The sequence below is a fragment of the Mobula birostris genome, chromosome 6 (genome assembly GCF_030028105.1).
Source record: "Mobula birostris isolate sMobBir1 chromosome 6, sMobBir1.hap1, whole genome shotgun sequence".
Classification (NCBI taxonomy): domain Eukaryota; kingdom Metazoa; phylum Chordata; class Chondrichthyes; order Myliobatiformes; family Myliobatidae; genus Mobula; species Mobula birostris.
The window spans coordinates 75570389-75596865 of NC_092375.1; the positions used below are offsets into that span (position 1 = coordinate 75570389).

The window sequence follows — 26477 nt, forward strand, 5'->3', positions numbered from 1 at the left end:
CACATAAAACCCAGAATCCACTTTAGCTGATTTTCACAATGGCTGTGCTCAGTACAACCTTTGATTGCATAACACTGTCCCATTAACTACCTCTACCTGTGCAATCCATTTTCTAAGCTCCATCTGACCATTCTAATGAACATCAAAATTCCCATGGTCCCAAACATGGGGATCGGGCAGTGATCTACCTGTACAGCCCAAATGGGAAAGATATCTTAACTTTCCCAAAGTCACTAAATTTACCAAGAATCAGGGCAACTGACCAGAGGAAGTTTCCTGGTTGACTGAAGTAAGGCAGAATGGCAAACAGCCCAGATAGGGAATGAAGGGAAGGTGTCCACAGCGTGGACAATCAATCTGTACGGTTTCTCCACTGGAGGTGCACTGCCGCCTGTAAATTCAGCACACTGAATTATGTGCACGTTTGTAGATTGAAACCTTATATTAATGTTCAGGGGAGAAAATGCGAATGGATATTACATCCTACGTCAATCCACAGGAAATGCTGAAGCCATAGAGATAAACCAGCCAAGTCAGTTTATCCACAGTAATTGCAGTTAAGTATTTGGATGAGCTGCTGGTGTATAATACAGTGGTCCCCAACCTCTGGGCCACGAAGAATGCAGCGGTGAAGCGGTAGCTGGAATGCACCCAGCACAAAGCGTGGTGTTCCGTTAAGTTTTCTTATACTTAAGGAGAAATCAGTCAGTCTTTTTAATATGCTGAAACTGAAAGCAGTGGACGACGGTGATGAAAGTGTTGCGAAAGTGGAATTTAAAGGTAGTCATGGGTGGTTTGATCGGTTTCTGAGGCGAGGGCAGCTTCATAGTTTAAGCAGTGGTCCCCAACCTCCAGGCCGTTGACCGATACATTGCCATGAAGAATGCAGCGGTGCAGCGGTAGTCAGAACGTACTAGCACATCTTTAAGAAAAAAGCCGAAATAAAGAAGCTAATTAATTAGGTGCTGCCCGGCACGTAAATGTCGGCCCAAATCAGAGGCGATGCGTTCCGGCTACCGCTGCACTCTTCGTGGCCCGCTATCAATCTGCAGCCCGAAGGTTGGGGCCCACTGGTAAAACACCTCTACAGCATTGTCACATTCACAATACATCGATCCAAAACTCAACTGGATCCTGTACAGTGAGAATGGGAACCTTAACTTACACCTCCTGACAACCAGTCTTCTATTTTCCAATAAATAGGATATTTTTCATAGCAGGGTTAATTTTTAACTGGGCACTGAGGAGCTAACTCTCACCATATCCATTTCACACACATGTGGTCTCTCGAAATTTGCAGACTATGAGACAGTAGGCTACTTAGTGACATCAAAATAAATTATGGTGAAAATTACCAGAACATGGGGATATCAAGATCAGCAAACAAAATATTCCAACTAATTGTTTTTGTGAAGGACCATTTGCTTATAAATAAGCTTGTTCTTTTGCTACATTTGGTACTTCCATCAGCCAGCAAACTGATACTTTACCTCTGTACTCACAGGTCGAGGGATGTACAAAGACCATAAGACATAAGACCATAAGACAAAGGAGTAGAAATCGGCCATTCAGCCCATCGAGTCTGCTCCATTTATCATGAGCTGATCCATTCTCCCATTTAGTCCCACTCCCCTGCCTTCTCACCATAACCTTTGATGCCCTGGCTACTCAGATACCTATCAATCTCTGCCTTAAATACACCCAATGACTTGGCCTCCACTGCTGCCCGTGGCAACAAATTCCATAGGTTCACCACCCTCTGGCTAAAAAAATTTCTTTGCATCTCTGTTCTGAATGGGCGCCCTTCAATCCTTAAGTCATGCCCTCTCGTACTAGACTCCCCCATCATGGGAAACAACTTTGCCACATTCACTCTGTTCATGCCCTTCAACATTCGAAATGTTTCTATGAGGTCTCCCCTCATTCTTCTAAACTCCAAGGAATACAGTCCAAGAGCGGACAAATGTTCCTCATATGTTAACCCTCTCATTCCCAGAATCATTCTAGTGAATCTTCTCTGTACCCTCTCCAACATTAGCACATCCTTTCTTAAATAAGGAGACCAAAACTGTCCACAGTACTCCAAGTGAGGTCTCACCAGTGCCTTATGGAGCCTCAACATCATATCCCTGCTCCTATACCCTATTCCTCTAGGAATGAATGCCAATATTGCATTAGCCTTCTTCACCACCGACTCAACCTGGAGGTTAACTTTAAGGGTATCCTGCACGAGGACTCCCAAGTCCCATTGCATCTCAGAACTTTGAATTCTTACTCCATTTAAATAATAGTCTGCCCATTTATTTCTTCTGCCAAAGTGCATAACCATACACTTTCCAACATTGTATTTCATTTGCCACTTCTTTGCTCGTTCTTCCAATCTATCCAAGTCTCTCTGCAGACTCTCTGTTTCCTCAGCACTACCGGCCCCTCCACCTATCTTCGTATCGTCAGCAAACTTAGCCACAAAGCCATCTATTCCATAATCCAAATCGTTGATGTACAATGTAAAAAGAAGGGGCCCCAACACGGACCACTGTGGAACACCACTGGTAACCGGCAGCCAACCAGAATAGGATCCCTTTATTCCCACTCTCTGTTTCCTGCCAATCAGCCAACGCTCTATCCATGTATGTAATTTTCCTATAATTCCATGGGCTCTTATCTTGTTAAGTAGCCTCATGTGTGGCACCGTGTCAAAGGCCTTCTGAAAATCCAAATATACAACATCCACTGCATCTCTCTTGTCTAGCCTACTGGTAATTTCCTCAAAAAATTGTAATAGGTTTGTCAGGCAGGATTTTCCTTTAAGGAATCCATGCTGAGTTCTGCCTATCTTGTCATATGCCTCCAGGTACTCTGTAACCTCATCCTTGACAATCGACTCCAACAACTTCCCAACCACCGATGTCAAGCTAACAGGTCTATAACAGGTCTGTGTCCAGTTCTGGTCGCCTCACTATAGGAAGGATGTGGAAGCATTGGAAAGGGTACAGAGGAAATTTACCAGAATGCTGCCTGGTTTAGAGAGTATGCATCATGATCAGAGATTAAGGGAGCTAGGGCTTTACTCTTTGGAGAGAAGGAGGATGAGAGGAGACATGATAGAGGTGTACAAGATAATAAGAGGAATAGATAGAGTGGATAGCCAGCGCCTCTTCCCCAGGGCACCACTGCTCAATACAAGAGGACATGGCTTTAAGGTAAGGGGTGGGAAGTTCAATGGGGATATTAGAGGAAGGTTTTTTCACTCAGAGAGTGGTTGGTACATGGAATGCACTGCCTAAGTCAGTGTTGGAGGCAGATACACTAGTGAAGTTTAAGAGACTACTAGACAGGTATATGGAGGAATTTAAGTTGAGGGCTTATATGGGAGGCAGGGTTTGAGGGTCGACACAACATTGTGGGCTGAAGGGCCTGTACTGTGCTGTACTATTCTATGTTCTTAAGAACATAATTTCCTTTTTGCTTCCTTGCCCCCTTCTTAAATAGCGGAGTCACATTTGCAATCTTCCTGTCCTCTGGAACCATGCCAGAATCAATCGACTTTTGAAAGATCATCGCTAATGCCTCCGCAATCTCCACAGCTACTTCCTTCAGAACACGAGGGTGCATTCCATCTGGTCCGGGAGATTTATCTACCTTTAGACTATTCAGCTTCGAGTACTTTCTCTGTCGTAATTGTGACTGCGCACACTTCTCTTCCCTGCCACCTTTGAGTGTCCGGTATACTGCTGATGTCTTCCTCAGTGAAGACTGATGCAAAGTACTTGTTCAGTTCCTCTGCCATCTCCTTACCTCCCATTACAATTTCTCCAGCATCATTTTCTATCGGTCCTATATCTACTCTCACCTGTCTTTTATTCTTTATATATTTGAAGAAGCTTTTAGTATCCTCTTTGATATTATTTGCTAGCTTCCTTTCATAGTTCTTTTCCCTCTTAATGACCTTAATGACCTTCTTAGTTTCCTTTTTTAAGCTTTTAAAAACTTCCCAGTCCTCTGGGATACAAAGGATGGGTATTCGGTCACTAACTTAGAAATAGGGATCATACTATAGGATCTGATAAAGTGAGAATGACTGCCGTTTAGAGCCTAAAGTCACCTATAGAGACTCTCCCAGAATAAGTTTGAATACTGTTGTTTGTTAGCCATCATCTTGTCGAATGGTAGGACAGGCTTGAGGGGATCAGTGGCCTACTCCTGCACCCATTCACAGGTTTATAAAGATTGCAGTGAGGCACTGATACAGTTTTCCACTGGAATCAGAATCATTTCAACAGTGAACTGCGACAGAGGACTGAATCCCCTCCCACCCGAACAAAGACTTCTTCCTCAAATATTCCATCACATCAACCATACACAAGAGAGACATCAAGCGTACGGATTTCACAGAAGCAGACCTCACTGTGCTGCGAGAGAGACAACAGCCAGGCTTGTAGAAGAATGGGCCAGGCATCTGAATGGGCCAGTGTTGGGGTTGGTGGCAATGGCGTGCACTCACACCCTGCTCAGTGCACTGATAACACAGCAAGTTCAAGGACACAGTGAAATCGTCCCAGGTAAGAGAGCTTTCTGATCTTTGACAGTGGCAGGATAGACTGCTCTAACAATCATAAATGGAATGATTAAAATCTTTGGTCAGTGGCTCCTTTTGCTGTTTCATTCTTGGACTTACTTTCACATGCTAAATCAGGACCAGCATAGTGTGCAGGATGTCCAACCACCTAGAGCTGATAGTAGGTGGATCAAATGATTGAATGTCGAAACACTGGAACAGCCAGCTACCCCTAACACTGAACATTCATGCTGGTGGATACTGTGTCCAGAAGGGGGGACCTTTAATTCACCACTTATTAACCATCTCAATGCAACATGTTCTCGCTTTATGCTTTAGTGCTTGATCCACAAGGGCTGAATCAGCCCAGGCTAGGTTGAACTCACTTTCCAAACTCACTGGGGAGAAATATAGTGTAGCTTTAAGGTGAAACCTTCCATGCTGCTTCCTATAGCTCTAACTTTGTTTACTGCCAGAATCAGATCAAACCTATTCTGTTTCGCTATGCATCTTCCCAATATGCTCATGGGGGAGGCCACATAAAACACGCTCACCATACTCTGTTCTTATATGCTCCCCTCCCTTCCATCGAGAACATAAATAGTGAAATGCCATTCCTTCAGTCTTTCCCAGCATCACAGGGTTTCAGAGTTTGAAATGGAGCTCAGCGCTCCTCCAATGTAAAAAGGCCAGGGATCTGGAATTTGTGAACAGTTTGGTCCCAGCAGACATGCAGTGTTTCTCAGACATGTGTGCCCACACGTTGAAGTTGAGGATGAGGTAGAGGTCAGATACCAGCTTGTAATCGGTAGAACACAGAGGTGATGAAGGGATGGATGTGCTCCCTCAGCTTTGGGTCTCCAAGAGATGGCAGCAGATGCTGACCCCTTTGATTTGAATGAGGTCTTGGACCTTTTGGAAAAAGGCAAGAGCTTAAATTTTATTTTTGAACTTTAAATAATGTTAGTGTCCAACAAATTCTAAGTTAAATTTACTTGACTTAGTTAAATTTACTTTACTGGAGTCAAACCACTAGTTGTTGTGCCATGATAACATTCATGGCCTGAAATTAGATCGAAGAATCATGTAGTTAATGTGCAAATCCCACAGGAATGAGGTTCAGCCCAGGCTAGGCTGAACTCACAGAGTGAAATCACATCTATTGGAAAAGCAATCTGGGGACATCCATATTCACATTAGAATATTATGACATCTAACTGAATCACTCATGTCCCTTGTGATGTTCCAAGTCACTTTCCAAACACTGGGGAAAATATAGTGTAGCTTTAGGGTGAAACTTTCAACCCTTGTGGATCAAGCACTAAAACAAAACGGGAACATGTTGCATTGAGATGGTTAATAAGGGGTGAATTAAAGTACCTCCACCCTGCACCCAGCATGGATTTTCATTGTTAAGGACAGCTAGTTGCTCTGGTGTTCCTATATTCAATCATCTGATTCACCGACTGTGAGCTCTGTGCGGTTGGATATCCTGCACATTACGTTGTCCCTGACTTAGTATGTGATCTGGAGTGTAAATCATTCCAACACACAGATGTCCAACATCTTTCTGACCAGTTTCATAATGTTTTTTTTCCTGTGGTGGGTTGCGATTTAACTGGAATTTAATGCTATGCACAGCACTTGCTTAAAAGCAAGAACTGCAATTTCTTGGCATTGATCTTTAACAGAAATAATTAGAATACTTGACTTCTTACTGGCAAAGTGCTGAAATGCTGTTCTGTGGTTGCTGGAGTTACTCTGCACTAGCTGTGCTAGTTGCTCCCGCTTCCTGCAGCTGGACTCATGGCCGTTGTTGCCCTGGGCAGTGCACACCCGAGGAAGCACCCAGGGTGGCTTACATTGCACATTTTCAAACAAAGCCCCTCAAGTAACTTCAGATCAGAGCTCCATCCAATTGCAATCCTACAGATACATTGCAAATGTAAATACAGGGAAACTGCAAATCCAGCACTCTCAGAACTTTGGTGGTACTGGACCAGCGGATGGACAGGACTATTGATGTTATTTTACTGAAATTTCAACACATTTTTTTCATTCACTTTATAAAAAGAATGATATTATACAGTAAAATTTCAGTGAACCCGGCGAACTTGAAAGGAGTGCGGAGACCACAGCCGCGGGTAGTGTTGGAGCTTGCTGGGGGAGTGTGGGAACAGGGACGCAGAGGATTGTGTGGGGATGGGGACCAGCTGAATGGTCAAACAGTGCCAGCACTGGGACCTGGTGAGTGCTTGGAAACAGCAGGAACCAGGGACTCGGTGAGTGGGGTTTGTCAACATCACCTAGTGAACCAGGTGCCAAACCACCGGAATTTCAGAATGCTTGTTTGATCAAAGTTTTATGAATCTGCCTGAGAATTACCAACCATTGTGCTCAATGTTCAGCACTCAGTAACTCAGTCCTTCACCATCACGTCAATGCCTTATTTACTTGGCAGTCACAGACAAGTGCAGTAACATGGTCCAGTCCCTATCTGCCTCCGGGCTGAACCTATAGTTAAGAGTACACCACTAAACCATGGACTGCAGACTGAGTTTCATACCATTCCACTGATGCAGCGTCCACACACAGTTGTTTTGAACTCGCCATGGATTTCTTTAACAGCACTTGAGGTGTAAAAGCCTTCTGCCAGGAGGATAATTCCGTACAGGAAGAAGAATGAGGCAACTCCATAGATGACATACTGCATCATTTGGATTCTGAGAAGAGGAAAAGAGGCACATTTTATGGATTGTAGGACTAGTCTCCCAAAGCTGTAGGTAAATAGAGAAAAAAGTCAAAATTTAGGGGATTCCATTTTACCTCAGGGCTTCAGCTAATGAGGAAAAATATACAGAGCTAAATAAAGATATTGGCCAAGCTGCTGGAATACTTGGCAAATGCTTCATGGTCAGATACCAGAAACATGAATCACAAATATTAGATATTCCGTGCAGTGGAAAGATTATAAAGTCAGATTGTGGACCACAAAAACTCTAAGGGTTGGCACGATGGCCTGGTGAACTTTCTTTTATGAGTAATGGAGTAACTTCCTGCAAAAATAGCAGGAAGGAAGCCTTCGGAACAATGGATTAAACTTTTCCACAGCAGTCACCTGCTAGGAAATGTTCAAGCCAAAATTTCTTCTGCTTCTGCATTCATCCTACCTTCGCTATATGGCAAAGTGTAACTTATCAACACGAGATTATAATTAAGAGGTATTATTGGGAACCGTTATGGTCTTACTATGCTACATCATGTGTGTCCACTGCTCCTTTGAACTCGTGGCAGATTCCATGCTTTTATCAATAAGTATAAGCCAGGAGCTGCCCATCCCAAAATATATAATGCAACAAAATAGCAAGAATCCACCTGCAGACATGTAAGTCATGATTTAGGTAAGGATGGGGTGTTGGAGGTACAACTCATCATCAATTTTCAAAACAAGATACTCCTGGCTGAATTTGAAAACTACTCTTCTTGCAGCCAGAGAGGCAGCCCAGAATCTGATCCAGCATTTTCTCAAGCGCAATTAGGGGCCCTTACATTTGCTTTCATTCCCAGAGCAAGGTGTGGATGTATTTCTAAACCTGCATTGGTGCTTTATAGCAATTCCATGTGCCACGAAATGGAGAATGATGTGACTGACATCACCACAGCTGGCTAAGTCACCAGTAGTAACATGTGGAATGAATTTAATATGAATTTGGAGCATTGTGCTTTCCCCCAACAGTTCTGGAGGGTTTGAATATAAGGATTGTCTCCAACATGTAACTTGGTTTACACTGTTATTGGCCAAAGCTGTATTGCTCTGTAATTACCTTCCAAAAGTTAATCTTACAGAGATAAAAGCATACCACTACATCATTATTACATCAATTTGCAGTTCATAATTTGTTATCATAGGCAAAATACTAGATTTTAGCTTTTTCAAATTGTATTTTCATATATATCAAGATACGCTGAAAGCTTTAGTCTGCATGTCATCTGGACAGATAATTTCATACATAAGTACATCGAGGTAGTTGAAAGGGTAAACTCAATAAGAGACAGCATTTGCAGAATATAATGATACAGATACAGAAAAAGTGTAGTGCAGGGAGAAAGATGAAAAGCAAGGGTAATAATGAGGTAATTTGGGCTATCAAGAGATCTTCATTTAGAAACACAGACAACCTACAGCACAATACAGGCCCTTCGGCCCACAAAGCTGTGCCAAATATGTCCTTACCTTAGAAAGTACCTAGGCTTACCCATAGCCCTCTATTTTTCTAAGCTCCATGTACCTATCCAGGACTCTCCTAAAAGACCCCATCGTCTCCACCTCCACCACTGCCACCAGCAGCCCGTTCCACACACTCACCACTCACTGCGTAAAAAACTTACCCCTGACATCTCTTCTGTCCCTACTTGCAAGCACCTTAAAACTATGCCCTCTCATGCTAACCATTTCAACCCTGGGAAAAACCCTCTGACTAGCCACACGATCAATGCCTCTCATCATCTTGTACATCTCTATCAGGTCACCTCTCATCCTCTGTCACTCCATGGAGAAAAGACAGAGTTCACTCAACCTACTCTCATAAGGCATGCTCCCCAATCCAGAAAACATCCTTGTAAATCTCCTCTGCACCCTTTCTATGGCTTCCACCTCCTTCCTATAGTGAGGCAATCAGAACTGAGCAAAGTACACCAAGTGGGGTCTGACCATATAGCTGCAACATTATCTCTCAGCTCTTAAACTCAATCCCACGATTGATGAAGGCCAATGCACCGTATGCCTTCTTAACCACAGAGTCAACCTGTGCAGCAGCGAATGTCCTATGGACTCGGACCCCAAGATCCCTCTGATCCTCCACACTGCCAAGAGTCTTACCATTAATGCTATATTCTGCCATCATATTTGACCTACCAAAATGAACCAACTCGCACTTATCTCGGTTGAACTCCAGCTGCCACTCTCAGCCTAGTCATGCATCCTATCAATGTCCTGCTGTAACCTCTGACAGCCCTCCACACTATCCACAACACCCCCAACCTTTGTGTCATCAGCAAATTTACTAACCCATCCCTCCACTTCCTCATCCAGGTCATTTATAAAAATCACCAAGAGCAGGGTCCCAGAACAGATCCCTGAGGCACACCACTGGTGACCAACCTCCATGCAGAATATGACCCGTCTACAACCACTTTTTGCCTTCTGTGGGCAAGCCAGTTCTGGACCCACAAAGCAATGTCCCCTTGGATCCCATGCCTCCTTACTCTCTCAATAAGCCTTACATGGGGTATCTTATCAAATGCCTTGCTGAAATCTATATACACTACATCTACGGCTCTACCTTCATTAATGTGTTTAGTCACATCCTCAAAAAATTCAATCAGGCTCATAAGGCACAACCTGCTTTTGATAAAGCCATGATGACTATTCCTACTCATATTATATCTCTCCAAATGTTCATAAATCCTGCCTCTCAGGATCTTCTGCATCAACTTATCAACCACTGAAGTAAGACTCACTGGTCTATAATTTCCTGGGCTATCTCTACTCCCTTTCTTGAATAAAGGAACAACATCTGCAATCCTCCAATCTTCTGGAACCTCTCCCGTCCCCATTGATGATGCAAAGATCATCGCCAGAGGCTCAGTAATCTCCCTTGCTTCCCACTGTAGCCTGGGGTACCTCCCATCCGGTCCCGGTGACTTATCCAACTTGATGCTTTTCAAAAGTTCCAGCACATCCTCTTCCTTAATATCTGCATGCACAAGCTTTTCAGTCTGCTATAACTCATCTCTACAATTGCCAAGATCCTTTTCCGTAGTGAATACTGAAGCAAAGAATTCATTAAGTACCTCTGCTATCTCCTCCAGTTCCATATACACTTTTCCACTGTCACACTTGTTTGGTCCTATTGTCTCATGTCTTATCCTCTTGCTCTTCACAGACTTATAGAATGCCTTTGGGTTTTCCTTAAGCCTTCTCATGGCCTCTTCTGGCTCTCTGAATTTCATTCTTAAGTTCCTTCCTGTTAGCCTTATAATCTTTTAGATCTCTATCATTACCTAGTTTTTTGAACCTTTTGTAAGCTCTTCTTTTACTTTTGACTAGTTTTACAACAGCCTTTGTACACCATGGTTCCTGTACCCTACCATCCTTTCCCCATCTCACTGGAACATACCTACGCAGAACTCCACACTAATATCCCCTGAACATTTGCCACATTTCTTCCATACGTTTCCCTGAGAGCATCTGTTTCCAATTTATGCTTCCAAGTTCCTGTGTGATAACTTCATATTTGCCCTTACTCCAGTAAGACATTTCCCAAACTTATCTGTTCCTATCCCTCTCCAATGCTATGGTAAAGGAGATAGAATTGTGATCACTATCTCCAGAATGCTCTCCCACTGAGAGACCTGACGCCTGATCAGGTTCCTTTCCCAATACCAGATCAAGTATAGCCTCTCCTCTTGAAGGTGTATTTACATATTGTGTCAAGAAACCTTCCTGAACACAGCTAACAAACTCCACCCTATCTAAACCCCTCACTCTAGGGAGATGCTAATTGATATTTGGGAAATTAAAATCTCCCACTACAATAATCCTGTTATTATCACACCTTTCCAGAATCTGTCTCCCTATCTGCTCCTCGATGTCCCTGTTACTATTGGGTGGTCATTAAAAAAACACACAGTAGAGTTATTGACCCCTTCGTATTCCTAACTTCCACGCACAGAGACTCCGTAGACAACCTGTAGACATTTATTGTATGAGAGGCCTGTTCAAGAGTCTGATAACAGTGAGACAGAAATTGTCCTTGTACCCGGTGGAGTTTTTTTCAAGCTTTCGTGCTTTCTGCCTGGTGGTAGTGGAGAGAAGAAAGAACAACCTGGGTGAAAGGGGTCTTTGATGACAGTGGTTGCTTTCCTGAGACAGAAGGAAGGATTGACAGAATCAATGGAGGGGAGGATTGTTCACGTGATGGAATGGGCTTCCTTCGCAAATATCTGAAATACTATTGAAGTCAGAGAGGGATACATCATGGAGACAGAAGTTTCAGCCCTCTGAGACCAGCCATGCCATCATTATGTGCCCATTATTTCATCAAGCCAACCCCAACTCATTTTATTCTGCCCACATTCCCCTGCGTACACCACACACACACACACACACAGCAAACTACAGTGCTCAGTTAACCTGAACCTGTACATATTTCATATCTGGAATGTGGGAGGGAATTTGAAGATCTGTTGGAAAACAAGGTGGTCAGAGCAACTTGCAAACTCCACACAGAGATGACACCAGGGGTCAGGATCTGATAGGCAGCAGTATTACCAGTGTGCTATTCAGAAGTCTGTTCAAGTTGCCAAGCTTCTTTATGGAGCACCAGTCCTTCTCCACAAGGCTGTGACAGCAACAACTGTTCGAAAGTGCAACGGCCAGGTGGGTTAAGACTTCTACTTCAATAGTTTAGACAACGTAGAGCTGAATTTAACAAAGTGTGGCTTCACATCTCGTGTCCAGATGTGGATGAATCACATCCTGAGAATTCCCAGGAATGCCAGGCTACTAGAAACAAGCTCAGGCAGGACCTGGTATAGAACTGGGAGTGGGGGTGGGAGGTGGAGTTTGGAGGAGATGGTGCCTGAGTGACAATCAGTTCCATTACGGAGGGATAGGGAATGGGGACAGGGAGGGTCTGGGAAGTGAGATGGTCTGCACTACAACAAGAACAGTACATGCACAAATGAGTTTGGATTGCCTCCTGTGTAGGACACTGAGGCAGAATGCCAGAAGGAGAAGGGCAACTTCAGACCAATTCTGCTTTCTTTAGCTGCATTTCGGAGCACGTTTTATTGCAGCTGCCCTTGCCCTTCCCTGCTCTTCACAAGTGGGAGAAAATCATTTGCAAACCAGACCCACGTGCCCCAAAATTTCAGCTCCCTCCAACCTTCTAACTTCGTCGCTGCAAAGCCCAGAGTCACTTGCAGTGCTTCTGAGATCCAGGGCCCTCCCATTGCTCCAGACCCCAACTGTTTGCAGACCAGTCCTCTCAACAGCAACGAGCTACTGGGGCTACGGAACTGAACTTTGGCAGGGGCTTTGGCGTGGGCTTCTGTGCAAATATACAGTGAGGGTAAGTGAAAGGGTGTGTGTTGGATGTGACTATACTGCCTCTGCTCCACTCTTCACAACTCAGAGCACTTTGGGATCAAGTTATTTTAGGATAAAATATTGAAGTGACACAGTTAAGGTGCATACCAAGGCAATATATTTATAGAAAAGGACAGCTATTAGCAGTTAAAACTTCAAAAGGTTAGTAAAAGTTCTGCATTAGCATTTTTATCTAAATGAAATGTGTCATAGATGTCCCCTGTAAATCAGTAACCCAGATATTCTGGGCGCAAGCCTTTTCATACAACAGTGCATCCCCTGACAGTGTAGAGAAGATCATGGGAGTCTGTTAACGCTGGCGAAAGGACAATGGCTGGAGTTGGCCACATTTAAATTCAGCCTGGAACCCCGCTGCATCGATTACACCAAGTCACCATGAGTCAGAGCATTAAGAGTAAAGAGGGAAGGAGGACGATTAAAGGGACAGTACTGGAAAAATGGCAGAACTTACACGTCACATAATAAGTCGTGGTCACTGGAGTTGTTGGAGAAGTACACTGTAACGATCCTCTCCACCTTGGTAAGGGCCACATGACCACAGCCACAGAACAGCGCCACGCCAGAAAAACACAAGATCGTTGCCATCAGCGACGCATATGGAACCCCTCCGAGGCACTTAATACAGCATTCAAAGCAACCTGTGGACAGGAAAAGAGCAGGATGGTAAATGGCAAGTATACTGTATTTATGTATCATACTGAAATAAAAATCCCTTTGGCCTGGTGAGGAAGTATAGTTAAGTGAGGAGTCCTCTCTCTGGACTATGATCTAATGAAACTTTAGGTTTGGGAGGAGGCTATTTAGCCCTTTGAGATTAATCCATCATTAAACTGAACCATGTCTGATCTGTGTACTATTCATTTATTCTAGAAGGTTCCAGATTCCCTGATACACTTTCCTAGAAAACATTTTAAAATAAGTACTCTGGAAGTAAGTGAGACCCTGAGGTATTACTCCTTCAGGGTAGTTCAAGCAGGAAACAATAACCAAGACTTCCCTCTCCACTAATTTTACCTGACAGGAATTCACAAATTGTACGGCTATGAATACCTCAGACATGAGGGCTGTGAGATTGACTATTCACAGGGAATTCTAGTATGAGCCATCTCGGTCGAGGTTGGATGAATTGTAGACCCATTTATATCTAAGTGTTCATTTGAACTTATTCCCACCTATAGGGGCAAGTTGGGAACTCTCGTGTAGATAGACTGAATCAGAGCAGTTAGTATTTCTGTAGGTGGGCCACACGCAGGATCCTTGTTCCCTAGTTTTATACGTGGATCGCAAAGGTGAGGATCTAGAGAATTGAAAATTGAAGACTCAAATGAGATTCCACAGATTCTGGAAATCTGGAGCAACGCACACAAAATGCTGGAGAAACGTAGCAGGTCAGGGTGTTTCATTTCCCTGCATAGAAGCTGGATAACCTATTGAGTTCTTCCAGGACTTCATTGAGATTTGAAGGTGGCCAAGAAGTTTTTGGGGAGGAAATGTGTCCTGGAACTGTTTCTACACTGCTCTGGCCATTTCTGGATAGATTTCCAAATTGAACTACTTGCAAAAATGTAACCCCAAAATTGCTCAGGACCCAATCAAGGAGACTTCAGTGTGGTTGAGGAGGGAGTTCCAAGGCTTGTTCAGAAATAATGTGGCTATCAACATTAATATGCCCTGCCCATTGAAACTGACACCAGGATGGGGCAGGCCTGAACTGACAATGGGACCAGTAAACCCCAACTCGAAAGTTTAGAATCTCTGTTTGAAACATTGGATAACCTGCACGTGCATCTTGTATCACCTTTCTCCATTAAAAAGTGGCTTATTCAGAGATGAAAACGAAGATTCCCTGTATAGACTTGTTACGGTAACACCGTTGCTCTTTACAACCGTAACACTGCCGTTCTACATTTCTCAACGGAACAGGAAACAAACTCCCTGACTCCAGCCAACCCACTTTTAATATGGAGTTTGTCAGAACATTATATTATATACTATCACTTCGAAAGTCATGAGAAATAATTTATATCTATAGATCCTAATAGAATTGTTTACTGTCCGATTACTCTGTAAACTGCATGTCCTTCACCCTCAAACTACAATGTGTCAGACATTACAACTTATCCAGAGCCACAGACAAGATAAGTAGTAGTAGATTAGTATTTACTTAAATCAAAATGCATTATCCTTTGCTATAATCATGCTTGCTTTGAATAATCCATACATTTTGTATCAGGTACTTGGCTAAAGAGAAATCAAAACAATCTTGTCTTATAATAGCAAATCTTTATTCAATGGGCTGTAACTCTTAAAACAGTCTGTAGGAGCTGAAGTGAGTCTATTTCTTGTAAAGTTCAAGGACAATACATGGACAGGATAATATGAAACTTTGCAAGAATAGGACTTGTTTTTAGGATCATCCATGGACTAATTCACCCCATTGAGGAAGGCAAAGGATAAAGTGCATGGAAACTGACAAAGAACTTTGACCTGAAACCTTAACCGTGTTTTCCTCTTCACAGATGCTGCCTGACTCACTGGAAATTGCTAGCAATTTCATCTTTAAGACCATAAGATATAGGAGCAGAATTAGGCCATTTGTCACATTGTCTGCTCCACCATTTCATCATGGCTGATCCAATTTTCCTCTCAGTCCCAATCTCCTGCCTTCTTCCCATATCCCTTCATGCTCTGACCAATCACGAATCTATCAATCTCTGCCTTAAATATACATAAAGACTTGGCCTCCACAGCTACCTGTGGCAAAGAATTCCACAGATTCACCACCCTCTGGCTAAAGAAGTTTGTCCTCATCTCCATTCTAAAAGTACACCCCTCTATTCTGTGTCCTCTAGTCTTGGAATCTCCCACCATAGGAAACATTCTCTCCATATCCACTCTATCAAGGCCTTTCACCATTCTATAGATTTCAATTAGATCACCCCTCATGCTTCTGAATTCCAGTGAATACAGGGCCAGAGACATCAAATGCTCTTCATATGACAAGCTATTCAAGTTCTTCTGTAGTTCCTCTACTTCCTCAGAACTACCTGGCCATCCACCAATCTTCATATCATCTGCAAACTTTACAACAAAGCCACCAATTCCATCATCCAAATCATTGACATATAACGCAAGAACCAGTCCCAACACAGATCCCTGTGGAACACCACTAGTCACTGGCAGCCAACCAGAAAAGGCTCTCTTTACTCCCACTCTACGTCTCCCGCCAATCAGTCACTGCTTTATCCATGCTAGAATCTTTCCTGTAATATCATGGGTTCTTATCTTGTTAAGCAGCCTCATGTATGGCACCTTGTCAAAGGCCTTCTGAAAATCTAAGTGCACAACATCCACTGATTCTCCTTTGTCTATCCTGCTTGTTATTTCTTCAAAGAATTCCAACAGATTTGTCAGGCAAGATTTTCTCTTGAGGAAACCATGCTGACTATGACCTCCAAGTACCCTGAGACCTCATCCTTAATAATCAACTTCAACGTTTTCCCAACAACTGAGGTCAGACTAACCTGCCTATAGTTTCCTTTCATAGGTACATTTGATGTCAGAGAAATGTATACAATATATATCCTGAAATTCTTTTTCTTTGCAAGCATCCACGAAAACAGGAGAATGCCCAAAGAATGAATGACAGTTAAACGCTGGAACCCCAAAGCTCCCCAGCTCCCCCCTCCCACGCATAAGCAGTAGCAAGGCAACAACCATCACCATCAGCACCCTCCACCGAGCACTCAAGCGTGCAGCAAAGCATCAATAAAGACACAGACTTGCAGTACCCCAAAAACTACTCATTCACCCAGTAATTCAACATACCATAGGCTCTCTCTCTCCCCAATAAGGGAAAAAGAGGTGATCCATTTCACAGTGAAAGGGGAGACATAGCAAACAACTCACCGATTTATGGTGTTAAAAGCCTGTTGTGTCACTTGTTCTGAGCTCTGGGCACACAGCCAGCAGCCAGCTCTATACTTTCGATCTTCCGTCTCCCAAGATGCACCAGGCGGTGGCACCAACCTCAAGTTTGCCCGCCTCCAGAGCCATGAAAATCTGGCACCCTGAAGGCGCACTAGTCTTCTAGGCTGCGTCCTTGGCATATCGCATAGCGGGCGGTCGTAAGACCCCGAGAGTGGGTCCCATTCCCGCAAAGAACCTGCTTCTCTCCCTTCTTGAAGTGTGGAGTGACATTTGCAATTTTCCAGTCTTCTGGAACCATTCCAGAATCTAGTGATTCTTGAAAGATCATTACTAATGCCTCCACAAATTCTTCAGCCACCTCCTTCAGAACCGTCAGGTCCAGGTGACTTATCTACTTTCAGATCTTTCTTTGTCTCCATCACTACCTCTCCAGCTTCATTTTTCAGCCATCCGATATCTACTCTCACCTCTCTTTTATACTTTATATTTCTGAAGAAACTTTTGGTATCACTTAAATATTACTGGTTAGCTTACTTTCATATTCCATCTTTACTTTCTTAATGACTTTTTTAGTTTCCTTCTGTTGGTATTTAAAAGCTTCCTAGTCCTCTAACTTCCCACTAATTTTTGCCCTCTCTTTGGCTTTTATGTTGGCTTTAATTTCTCTTGCTAGCTATGGTTGTGTCATCTTGCTTTTAGAATACTTCTTCCTCTTTGGAATGTATATATCCTGTGCCTTCCAAATTCCCTCCCAAATTTCCAGCCATTACTGCTCTGCTGTCATCCCTGCCAGTGTCCTTTTCCAGTTAATTCTAGCCATCTCCTCTCTCATGCCTCTGTAGTTCCCTTTACTTCACTGTAATACCGATACATCTGACTTTAGCTTCTCCTTCTCAAATTTTAGGGTGAATTCAATCACATTTTGATCATGTTCCCCTCAGAGTTTTTTTTTAACCTGAAGCTCCCTAATCAATTCCGGTTCATTGCACAACACTCAATCCAGAACAGCTGATCCCCAGGTGGACTCAACCAGAAGCTGCTAAAAAAGCCATCATCAACCTGATTTTTCCAGTCAACCTGCATATTGAAATCCTCCACGACTATTGTAGCATTGCCCTGTGGCATGCATTTTCTATTTCCATTACAACTTGTAGACGATATCCTTACTACTGTTTGGGGGTCTGCATACAACTCTCATCAGGGTCTTTTTACCCCATGGATAGAGCTTGTTTCTTTGTTGTACCCACAATGATTCAATGCCTTCTGACCCTATGTCACCTCTTTCTAACAATTTGATTTCATTTTTTACCAGTAGATCAATGCCACCCCATTCTACTGTCCTTTTGCCTGTCCTTTTGAGACAATGTGTATCCTTGAACATTAAGCTTCATTCAGCCATGATTCAGTGGTACTTTGCTTTTGAATTAATTTGATTTTGCGCATTTATCTTGTGCATCTCCTGAAAGGTAATCTTACAAGCCAAAGTAATTTGGAATGAGTGAGAGATGGGGTGACAGAAGCTCCCACTGACTATCAGGGACGAGCCATCGCAGCCCATGGCCCAATGCCTGTGAAAAAAATCTCCTACTTCCAGAATTGCCAGTTATCATAGTTATCCTCTGTGGAATTGTTGGCAAAAATCCATCAAAATTCAGCCCACTGGGCACACCCAGATGAGTGACTGACATGGAACATCTTACTACAGTGAGCAAACCTGTGGTTGAAGATGTTGCGGCAAGATTTAGGGTTCGTTGCAAATGGTTGTGCTTGAAAATACTGCTGCCCCATTGATCTACCATAAATGAAGTTTTCAACAGATGAGTTAACAAATCACAGCAGGTTGAAGGAGAGTGGGAGAGTGACTGCAATGCAAACAATGCCGGTCACGTCTTCTGTCAGGTAACTGTCCATTCTGGCACAGCAATCAGCTAGGACATGAATTCACCACTCTCATGTCACAGGATCCAGTAACAGAACATTGTTAAAAAAACTGCTTTTGAAAATGTATTTAACAATCTATATTACCATCACATGAAGAGACACCCTGAATTTGCAAGGATAGCACTCAAATCTCCAACCAATACTCACTAAAATCTCGTCTCAAAATCTGCAGGCAAGTCCTAACATTTATAATCTACTTCCAGAATGTGACCAGTAACACACTGAGTACTCTACTCCACAATAACGCACCGAGTACTCTGCTCCACAGTAATGCACTGAGTACTCTGCTCCACAATAGTACAGAGAGTACTCTACTCCACAGTAACGCACCGAGTACTCTGCTCCACAGTAACGCACCGAATACTCTACTCCACAATAGTACAGAGAGTACTCTACTCCACAATAATGCACCGAGTACTCTGCTCCACAATAGCACACAGAGTACCCTGCTCCACAGCAACAAACCGAGTACTCTGCTCCACAGCAACACACCGTACCCTCCACAGCAACACACCATACCCTACTCCACAGCAACACACTGAGTACCCTGTTCCACAATTGCAGAGTACTCAGCTCCACAATAGCACAGAGTACTCGGCTCCACAGCAACACACCGAATACCCTACTCCACAGCAACATACCAAGTACTCTGCTCCTCAGCAACACACCGAGTGCTCTGCTCCACAGCAACACACCGAATACCCTACTCCACAGCAACATACCGAGTACCCTGCTCCATAGCAACACACCGAGTACTCTGCTCCACAGCAACACATGGAGTACTCTACTCCACAGCAACACACGGAGTACTCTGCTCCACAGCAACACACCGTACCCTACTCCACAGCAACACACCGAGTACCCTGTTCCACAATTGCAGAGTACTCAGCTCCACAATAGCACAGAGTACTCTGCTCCACAGCAACACACCGAATACCCTACTCCACAGCAACATACCGAGTACTCTGCTCCTCAGCAACACACCGAGTGCTCTGCTCCACAGCAACACACCGAATACCCTACTCCACAGCAACATACGGAGTACCCTACTCCATAGCAACACACTGAATACTCTACTCCACAGCAACACACAGAGTACACTACTCCACAGCAACACACGGAGTACACTACTCCACAGCAACACACGGAGTACTCTACTCCACAGCAACACACCGTACCCTACTCCATAGCAACACACCGAGTACTCTGCTCCACAGCAACACACGGAGTACTCTGCTCCACAGCAACACACCGTACCCTACTCCACAGCAACACACCGTACCCTACTCCACAGCAACACACCGAGTACTCTACTCCACAGCAACACACCGAATACCCTACTCCACAGCAACATACCGAGTACTCTGCTCCTCAGCAACACACCGAGTGCTCTGCTCCACAGCAACACACCGAATACCTTGCTCCACAGCAACATACCGAGTACCCTGCTCCATAGCAACACACCGAGTACTCTGCTCCACAGCAACACACGGAGTACTCTACTCCACAGCAACACACGGAGTACTCTACTCCACAGCAACACACGGAGCACCCTGCTCCACAGCAACATACCGTACCCTGCTCCACAGCAACACACGGAGTACTCTACTCCACAGCAACACACTGTACTCTACTCCACAGCAACACACGGAGTACCCTGTTCCACAATTGCAGAGTACTCAGCTCCACAATAGCACAGAGTACTCTGCTCCACAGCAACACACCGAATACCCTACTCCACAGCAACACACCGAGTGCTCTGCTCCACAGCAACACACCGAATACCCTGCTCCTCAGCAACACACCGAGTGCTCTGCTCCACAGCAACACACCGAGTACTCTGCTCCACAGCAACACACAGAGCACCCTACTCCACAGCAACACACCGTGCCCTGCTCCACAGCAACACACGGAGTACTCTACTCCACAGCAACACACAGAGTACTCTGCTCCACAGCAACACACAGAGTACTCTGCTCCACAGCAACACACCGAGTACTCTACTCCACAGCAACACACCGAGTACTCTACTCCACAGCAACACACGGAGTACCCTGTTCCACAATTGCAGAGTACTCAGCTCCACAATAGCACAGAGTACTCTGCTCCACAGCAACACACCGAATACCCTACTCCACAGCAACATACCGAGTACTCTGCTCCTCAGCAACACACCGAGTGCTCTGCTCCACAGCAACACACCGAATACCCTGCTCCACAGCAACATACCGAGTACCCTGCTCCATAGCAACACACCGAGTACTCTGCTCCACAGCAACACACAGAGCACCCTACTCCACAGCAACACACCGTGCCCTGCTCCACAGCAACACACGGAGTACTCTACTCCACAGCAACACACAGAGTACTCTACTCCACAGCAACACACGGAGTACTCTGCTCCACAGCAACACACAGAGTACTCTGCTCCACAGCAACACACCGAGTACTCTACTCCACAGCAACACACCGAGTACTCTACTCCACAGCAACACACGGAGTACCCTGTTCCACAATTGCAGAGTACTCAGCTCCACAATAGCACAGAGTACTCTGCTCCACAGCAACACACCGAATACCCTACTCCACAGCAACATACCGAGTACTCTGCTCCTCAGCAACACACCGAGTGCTCTGCTCCACAGCAACACACCGAATACCCTGCTCCACAGCAACATACCGAGTACCCTGCTCCATAGCAACACACCGAGTACTCTGCTCCACAGCAACACACAGAGCACCCTACTCCACAGCAACACACCGTGCCCTGCTCCACAGCAACACACGGAGTACTCTACTCCACAGCAACACACAGAGTACTCTGCTCCACAGCAACACACCGAGTACTCTACTCCACAGCAACACACGGAGCACCCTACTCCACAGCAACACACCGTGCCCTGCTCCACAGCAACACACGGAGTATTTCAGAGTCTGAACTGCTCCTGATTTTTCTGAATAAACTGAAGCAGTTAAAGTTTAGCCTCTCCACACTGTTCCAGTTATTTAACCTTGACTCATTTCCACATGACAGCTTCATATGCCAGTTTTTAGGTTACGCCTTTAGAGAACTATTGACAACAAAAATGACAGATTCTCTTCATGGTTGCACCCTCAATAAAATACTTAACTATAATGGAAAGCAAGAGTATTACTTCTGGCAGCCTGATCTGATGATAACAACAGAAAACAATACCAACTCATGACTAGAGTCCTATTCTCTATTGGCTTGGCATCCATAGTAAATGCTAATACTGATATTTAGTGTACATAAGTCAATATGTTTATGTAGACAAACACAACATCATGTAGAGCTTCTTCTAAATTCCCAAAAGCAAATACAGTAATTTCAGCAACACATTAAATGTTGTAGCAACTCAGCAGGTCAGGCAGCACCTAAACTGGGAAATGGACAGTTGATGTTTTATGTCAAGACTTTTTTTGGGTAGAGGACAGATTGCCAATATAAAAAGGTGGAGCAAAAACTGCCAGGTGATAGGTGGATCCAGGTGAGGAGGGGGTTACAGGTAGCTGGAACAGGAAAGAGTGGAAATATTGACAGATGCTGGTAGGTGATTGGTGGAAACAACAAAGGGCTGAAGATGATGCAATCTGGTAGGAGAGGAAAGGTATTAACATCTGTAGACTTTTCTGTCACCGATGATTTCGGGTTTGTAAATAGATTAATACAAATAATACAGAATTAATGAGTAAAAAGGAAAAAAGAATTCCTCCAACATGTCTAAGTTAACACTCTTGTGTAGCACTATGAGATGATAAACATTAAACAGAAAGTTCATCTGTCCTCTCAGATAGATGCAAGAGATCCTATACTGTTGCTCCTTTATAGTTCTATAACTAGTTGTAATTTCACCATTATTGTAAAATACAGAATTAGTTATAATTTAAAAGACTACGTTACTATAGGCAAATCTCATCTCCCATTTTTTTGCCATTTCTGTGCAATATTATTATATTGAAAACTCTCCCCCTTCTCCTCCATTAACTGTCCATTCTGTTGGGAAAGGTGGTGGAGCATCAGTCTTATTTCTGACTGAAGATGCCAAGTCCACGTGCACTGATGTGAAATGGACAGCAAATCTGCCAGATTGGAGTGAATGAGAAAATCAGAGGGGCGACTGCTGGAGATTATTGAGACTGTTCAGCTGTTGCTTTATGAGTAAATTATGTATCTCCATTCTGTTAAGGGTGTCAGGGCAAACAAGGTGTTCAAATATTTTAGTGGAACCGAAACTCCAAATACTCCTCCCAAATTGCTTCGAAAAGTAAAACAGAACCGCAGACACTGAAATTTGAAACAAAACAGATACAGCCTCTTGTCAGAAAATAAAAAACTTATACTTTTGTTATGTGGTGTGGATATTAATCGAGGAGGGAAAATAAATTGCAAAGTGAGAAGAAAATATTTTGAAAGCAAAATTAAACTGCAAAGTGTGACCCAGAAGGTATCAAATTCTGAAATAGTGAAGAAGGCTGCAAGACAAGTTTTTGGTTAGACACTGTGAGAATGACTTATCCTTACCTGCAATACTGCCAGTCAGGAAATCTGTGCAGATTTTCTCTGTGGCTTCTGGGTGCTGACTTGGAAATTATTTGCAGCATAGAGCAGAGTTGGCTGCAGATCCCCAGCCGGTAGTGCAAACAGTGGAAATTCACACCTCGCACATAACCCACCCAAGTATATCTTGTGGCACCACAGCATAGTTCAACGTGAGCAGCCATCACCCTGCAGTGCTTAGCAAGCTTCATTGTGCTTTCCTCTCAGTTTTCCAACAAAGGCAGTCACCCCTTTAAATCCTCTGGGCGAACAGATGGACAAGGTCCCCTGAACAATTGTGCCACGGATGCAGGATTCCAGTGACACAACTGGCCATAACAATAAGGTTACTGCAGTGTGTGTGTGTGTGTGTGTGTGTGTGTGTGTGTGTGTGTGTGTGTGTGTGTGTGTGTGTGTATGTGTGTGGAATAGAGAGAGAGAGAGAGAGAGAGACAGAGAGACAGAGAGAGGGGAGGGGGAGGGGGAGGGGGAGGGGGAGGGGGAGGGGGAGAGGGAGGGGGAGAGGGAGGGGGAGAGGGAGGGGGAGAGGGAGGGGGAGAGGGAGGGGGAGAGGGAGGGGGAGAGGGAGAGGGAGAGGGAGAGGGAGAGGGAGAGGGAAAAGAAAGCAGACTTCATGGGAAACTTTGGTGTTGCATTTTTTTTTGTTCCCATGGCCTTGTGATCCCTAGCAATAATTCAGGCACCATGGCCAAACAAATCCCCAGGCACTTTCCAAGGAAATAATGATCATACAACTTTAATACTTTTCTGTTTGAAAAAGCTGGGAAACAGTAACACTCATTTGGGATTTTAGTGCTAAATACACAATGATCGCTAATAGTTCACTTGCATTTTAGCCATCATCTATTGAGCTGATTTGCAGCATATTGATTATAGATTGGTACTTTAAATACAAGATTTAGCTAGGGTGCCTTTTACATTACAAACAGGCAATCCATCTGGTATATCAATCCAAAGAATCACAAGGTTAAAGACTGGGGGCAGGCTGGAGGACGGTTGCAGTGGTAGGAAAAGATGTGAAGAATATCGAAACCCTAAATTCGGTGCAATTTTCCCAGGAATATGACAGCACCTCAAACCAGAATCATAATGGACACACATTCCTAGCACAGGAAAGCTACAGGATATTAATGAGAAATAGACTGACAAAATGCTTACAACCCAGAACATGTGTATCAGGATGGGCATAGTACTCTACGTGATTAAGAAGCCAGGAGACACGCTCAACTGCATTTGGCCACCAAAGTGATTAACTACTGACAACATTTCCTCAGATTGAGTTATGACGCTCAAAGAACCCAGCCCCCATTATCATTGTCATTATAAATCATCAATTTTCTGCATTGCAATCAGCTTGGGGAGATCAGGGATAACATAAAGACGATTCCCAGATCTGCAAGGGAATTCAGTACATTGCCAAATAATAGCTCGCTACACAATGACTATAAGTCACTGCACCCCTTGGTATATCACAATGTAGATTCACACCCCAGATAAGCTTCCTAAACTTTGTTCTGGCACCGAGAATGAGTAGGGGCTGGGTTCCATGCTCTGGAGAAAGCTGCCACCCCAGGGTTAGGGGAGAGCTGGATGTGTGGTAGGCAGTACGTTGGGTCAAGTGGGAGGTCAGGGACTCTCCTGCTGGGGTCAGGCAAGGTAGGGATGTGGCAGAGAGGGCCTATGAAGGATACAGCAAATGGCAACAACATGAGGAAAGTGTGGAGACTGAAGTTGCTTCTGCACTCCTCCCCATTATCTACTCACGACCACAATAATCAAGGTATTCTCACCTATCACCCACATGTGTATTATTTAAAGTTATTAATGGAAGTGCTACTTGGACCGTAAGGCATAGGAGCAAAATTGGGTCATTCGGACCATCGAGTCTGCTCCACCATTTGATCATTTTCCCTTTCAATCCCATTGTCCTGCCTTGCCCCCATAAGTTTTGAAGCCTTTTACTCAGCAAGGCTCAACAGCATACTCTGACAAGATGACAGCGCGACAGGTCACAGCGGCTTCTATGGGGGTCAACTAAAGGTGCTACCGTGTATCATTAAACGTAGTCTAATGATTGCAAGATCCCACTGTACGTTAAGAACTCAAAGGACTGCAGGTCTGCACCATCAGCGAGTTGCTCACTGGTGGAGATAATGAAGGAGCTTCGCAAAGTGTGGTCGATGGCTGAGTCGTTGGAGGCTTACAGTCAAACGGCGAGTGGCCATCATGGTTGCTTTTTTTTTTAAAGATTATGAGGACACGCAGTACTCTTTTATTGTCATTTAGTAATGCATGCATTAAGAAATGATACAATGTTCTTCCAGAATGATATCACGGAAACACACAACAAACCGACTTAAAAACTAACAAAAACCATATAATTATAACATATAGTTACAACAGTGCAAAACAATACCATAATTTGATAAGAACAGACCACGGCACAGTAAAAGTCTTAAAGGCTCTCAAAAGTCCAATCATCTCACGCAGACAGTAAACCTCCAGCGCCGCCAACTTGCCAATGTAGCAGACTGGAAGCATCTGACCACAGTCTGACTCCGATTCCGTCCGAAAACTCTGAGCCTCTGACCAGCTCTCCGACACCGAGCACCATCTCTGCCGAGTGCTTTGACCCCCGGCCCCAGGCAAAAGGCAACAGGCAAAAGGCAAAGCCGAGGATTTGGGGCCTTCCCCTCTGGAGATTCTCAATCGCACAGTAGCAGCAGCAGCGAAACGGGCATTTCAGAAGTTTCTCCAGATGTTCCTTCATGCTTCTCACGGCTGTCTCCATCAAATCCAGATTGTGCGCGGCCCCCTAGTTAACACATAATCGATATCATTCGGAACAGCCGTGTGCACTGCGTCGCGCCGCCATCATCTCCTCCCTCCTAGCTTTTCCTGAGATCTGAAGACCCCTTTGGTCATTGTTAATCTGGTACGCTGCAAGTTCGATTCGCTGATTTACTGGATGAGACCAAGGGCGGATGGAGGGGTCCTAGTCCTTGTTTGCAGTGAGGATTAGGCCTGAAGCCATGGTGTCGCCTGTTCGCAGCCACCCGTCCCTTATCGAGGAGACAAAGCTGTTGCGCTTCACCGGGGCGGTGTGGCATGGTGTCCAGATCGGAGTCGGAGCTGCCCTCCCAGGGTTTCGCTCGGCAGAAGACAATCCCTGTTGTGGCTGACTGCAGACTTTTCTAGCAGCACTCAATGGACTCTAGCCTCAAGCTGCCGGGTCTTGTCTTCAGCTACTGTAGGTGAGGAGTTTGAACCATCGCGCTCTACTGGGGGCAGCACAG

The 26477-nt window shown here is 44.4% G+C and overlaps 1 protein-coding gene across 7 annotated transcripts in view; it reads right to left on the reverse strand.

Moving 5' to 3' along the window:
• gpm6bb (glycoprotein M6Bb) overlaps positions 1-26477 on the reverse strand; it is a 191650-nt gene that overhangs the window by 30023 nt on the left and 135150 nt on the right. For 6 of the 7 annotated variants that reach the window (XM_072260680.1, XM_072260684.1, XM_072260685.1 and 3 more), the window contains 2 exons: positions 13183-13369; positions 7125-7281 (listed from right to left, as the gene is read on the reverse strand). In XM_072260680.1, the coding sequence (XP_072116781.1) occupies positions 7125-7281; positions 13183-13369 (344 nt within the window). Of the gene's footprint in view, positions 1-7124; positions 7282-13182; positions 13370-23145; positions 23583-26477 lie in introns of those variants that run through there. The other variant, XM_072260683.1, reaches the window with a different exon arrangement.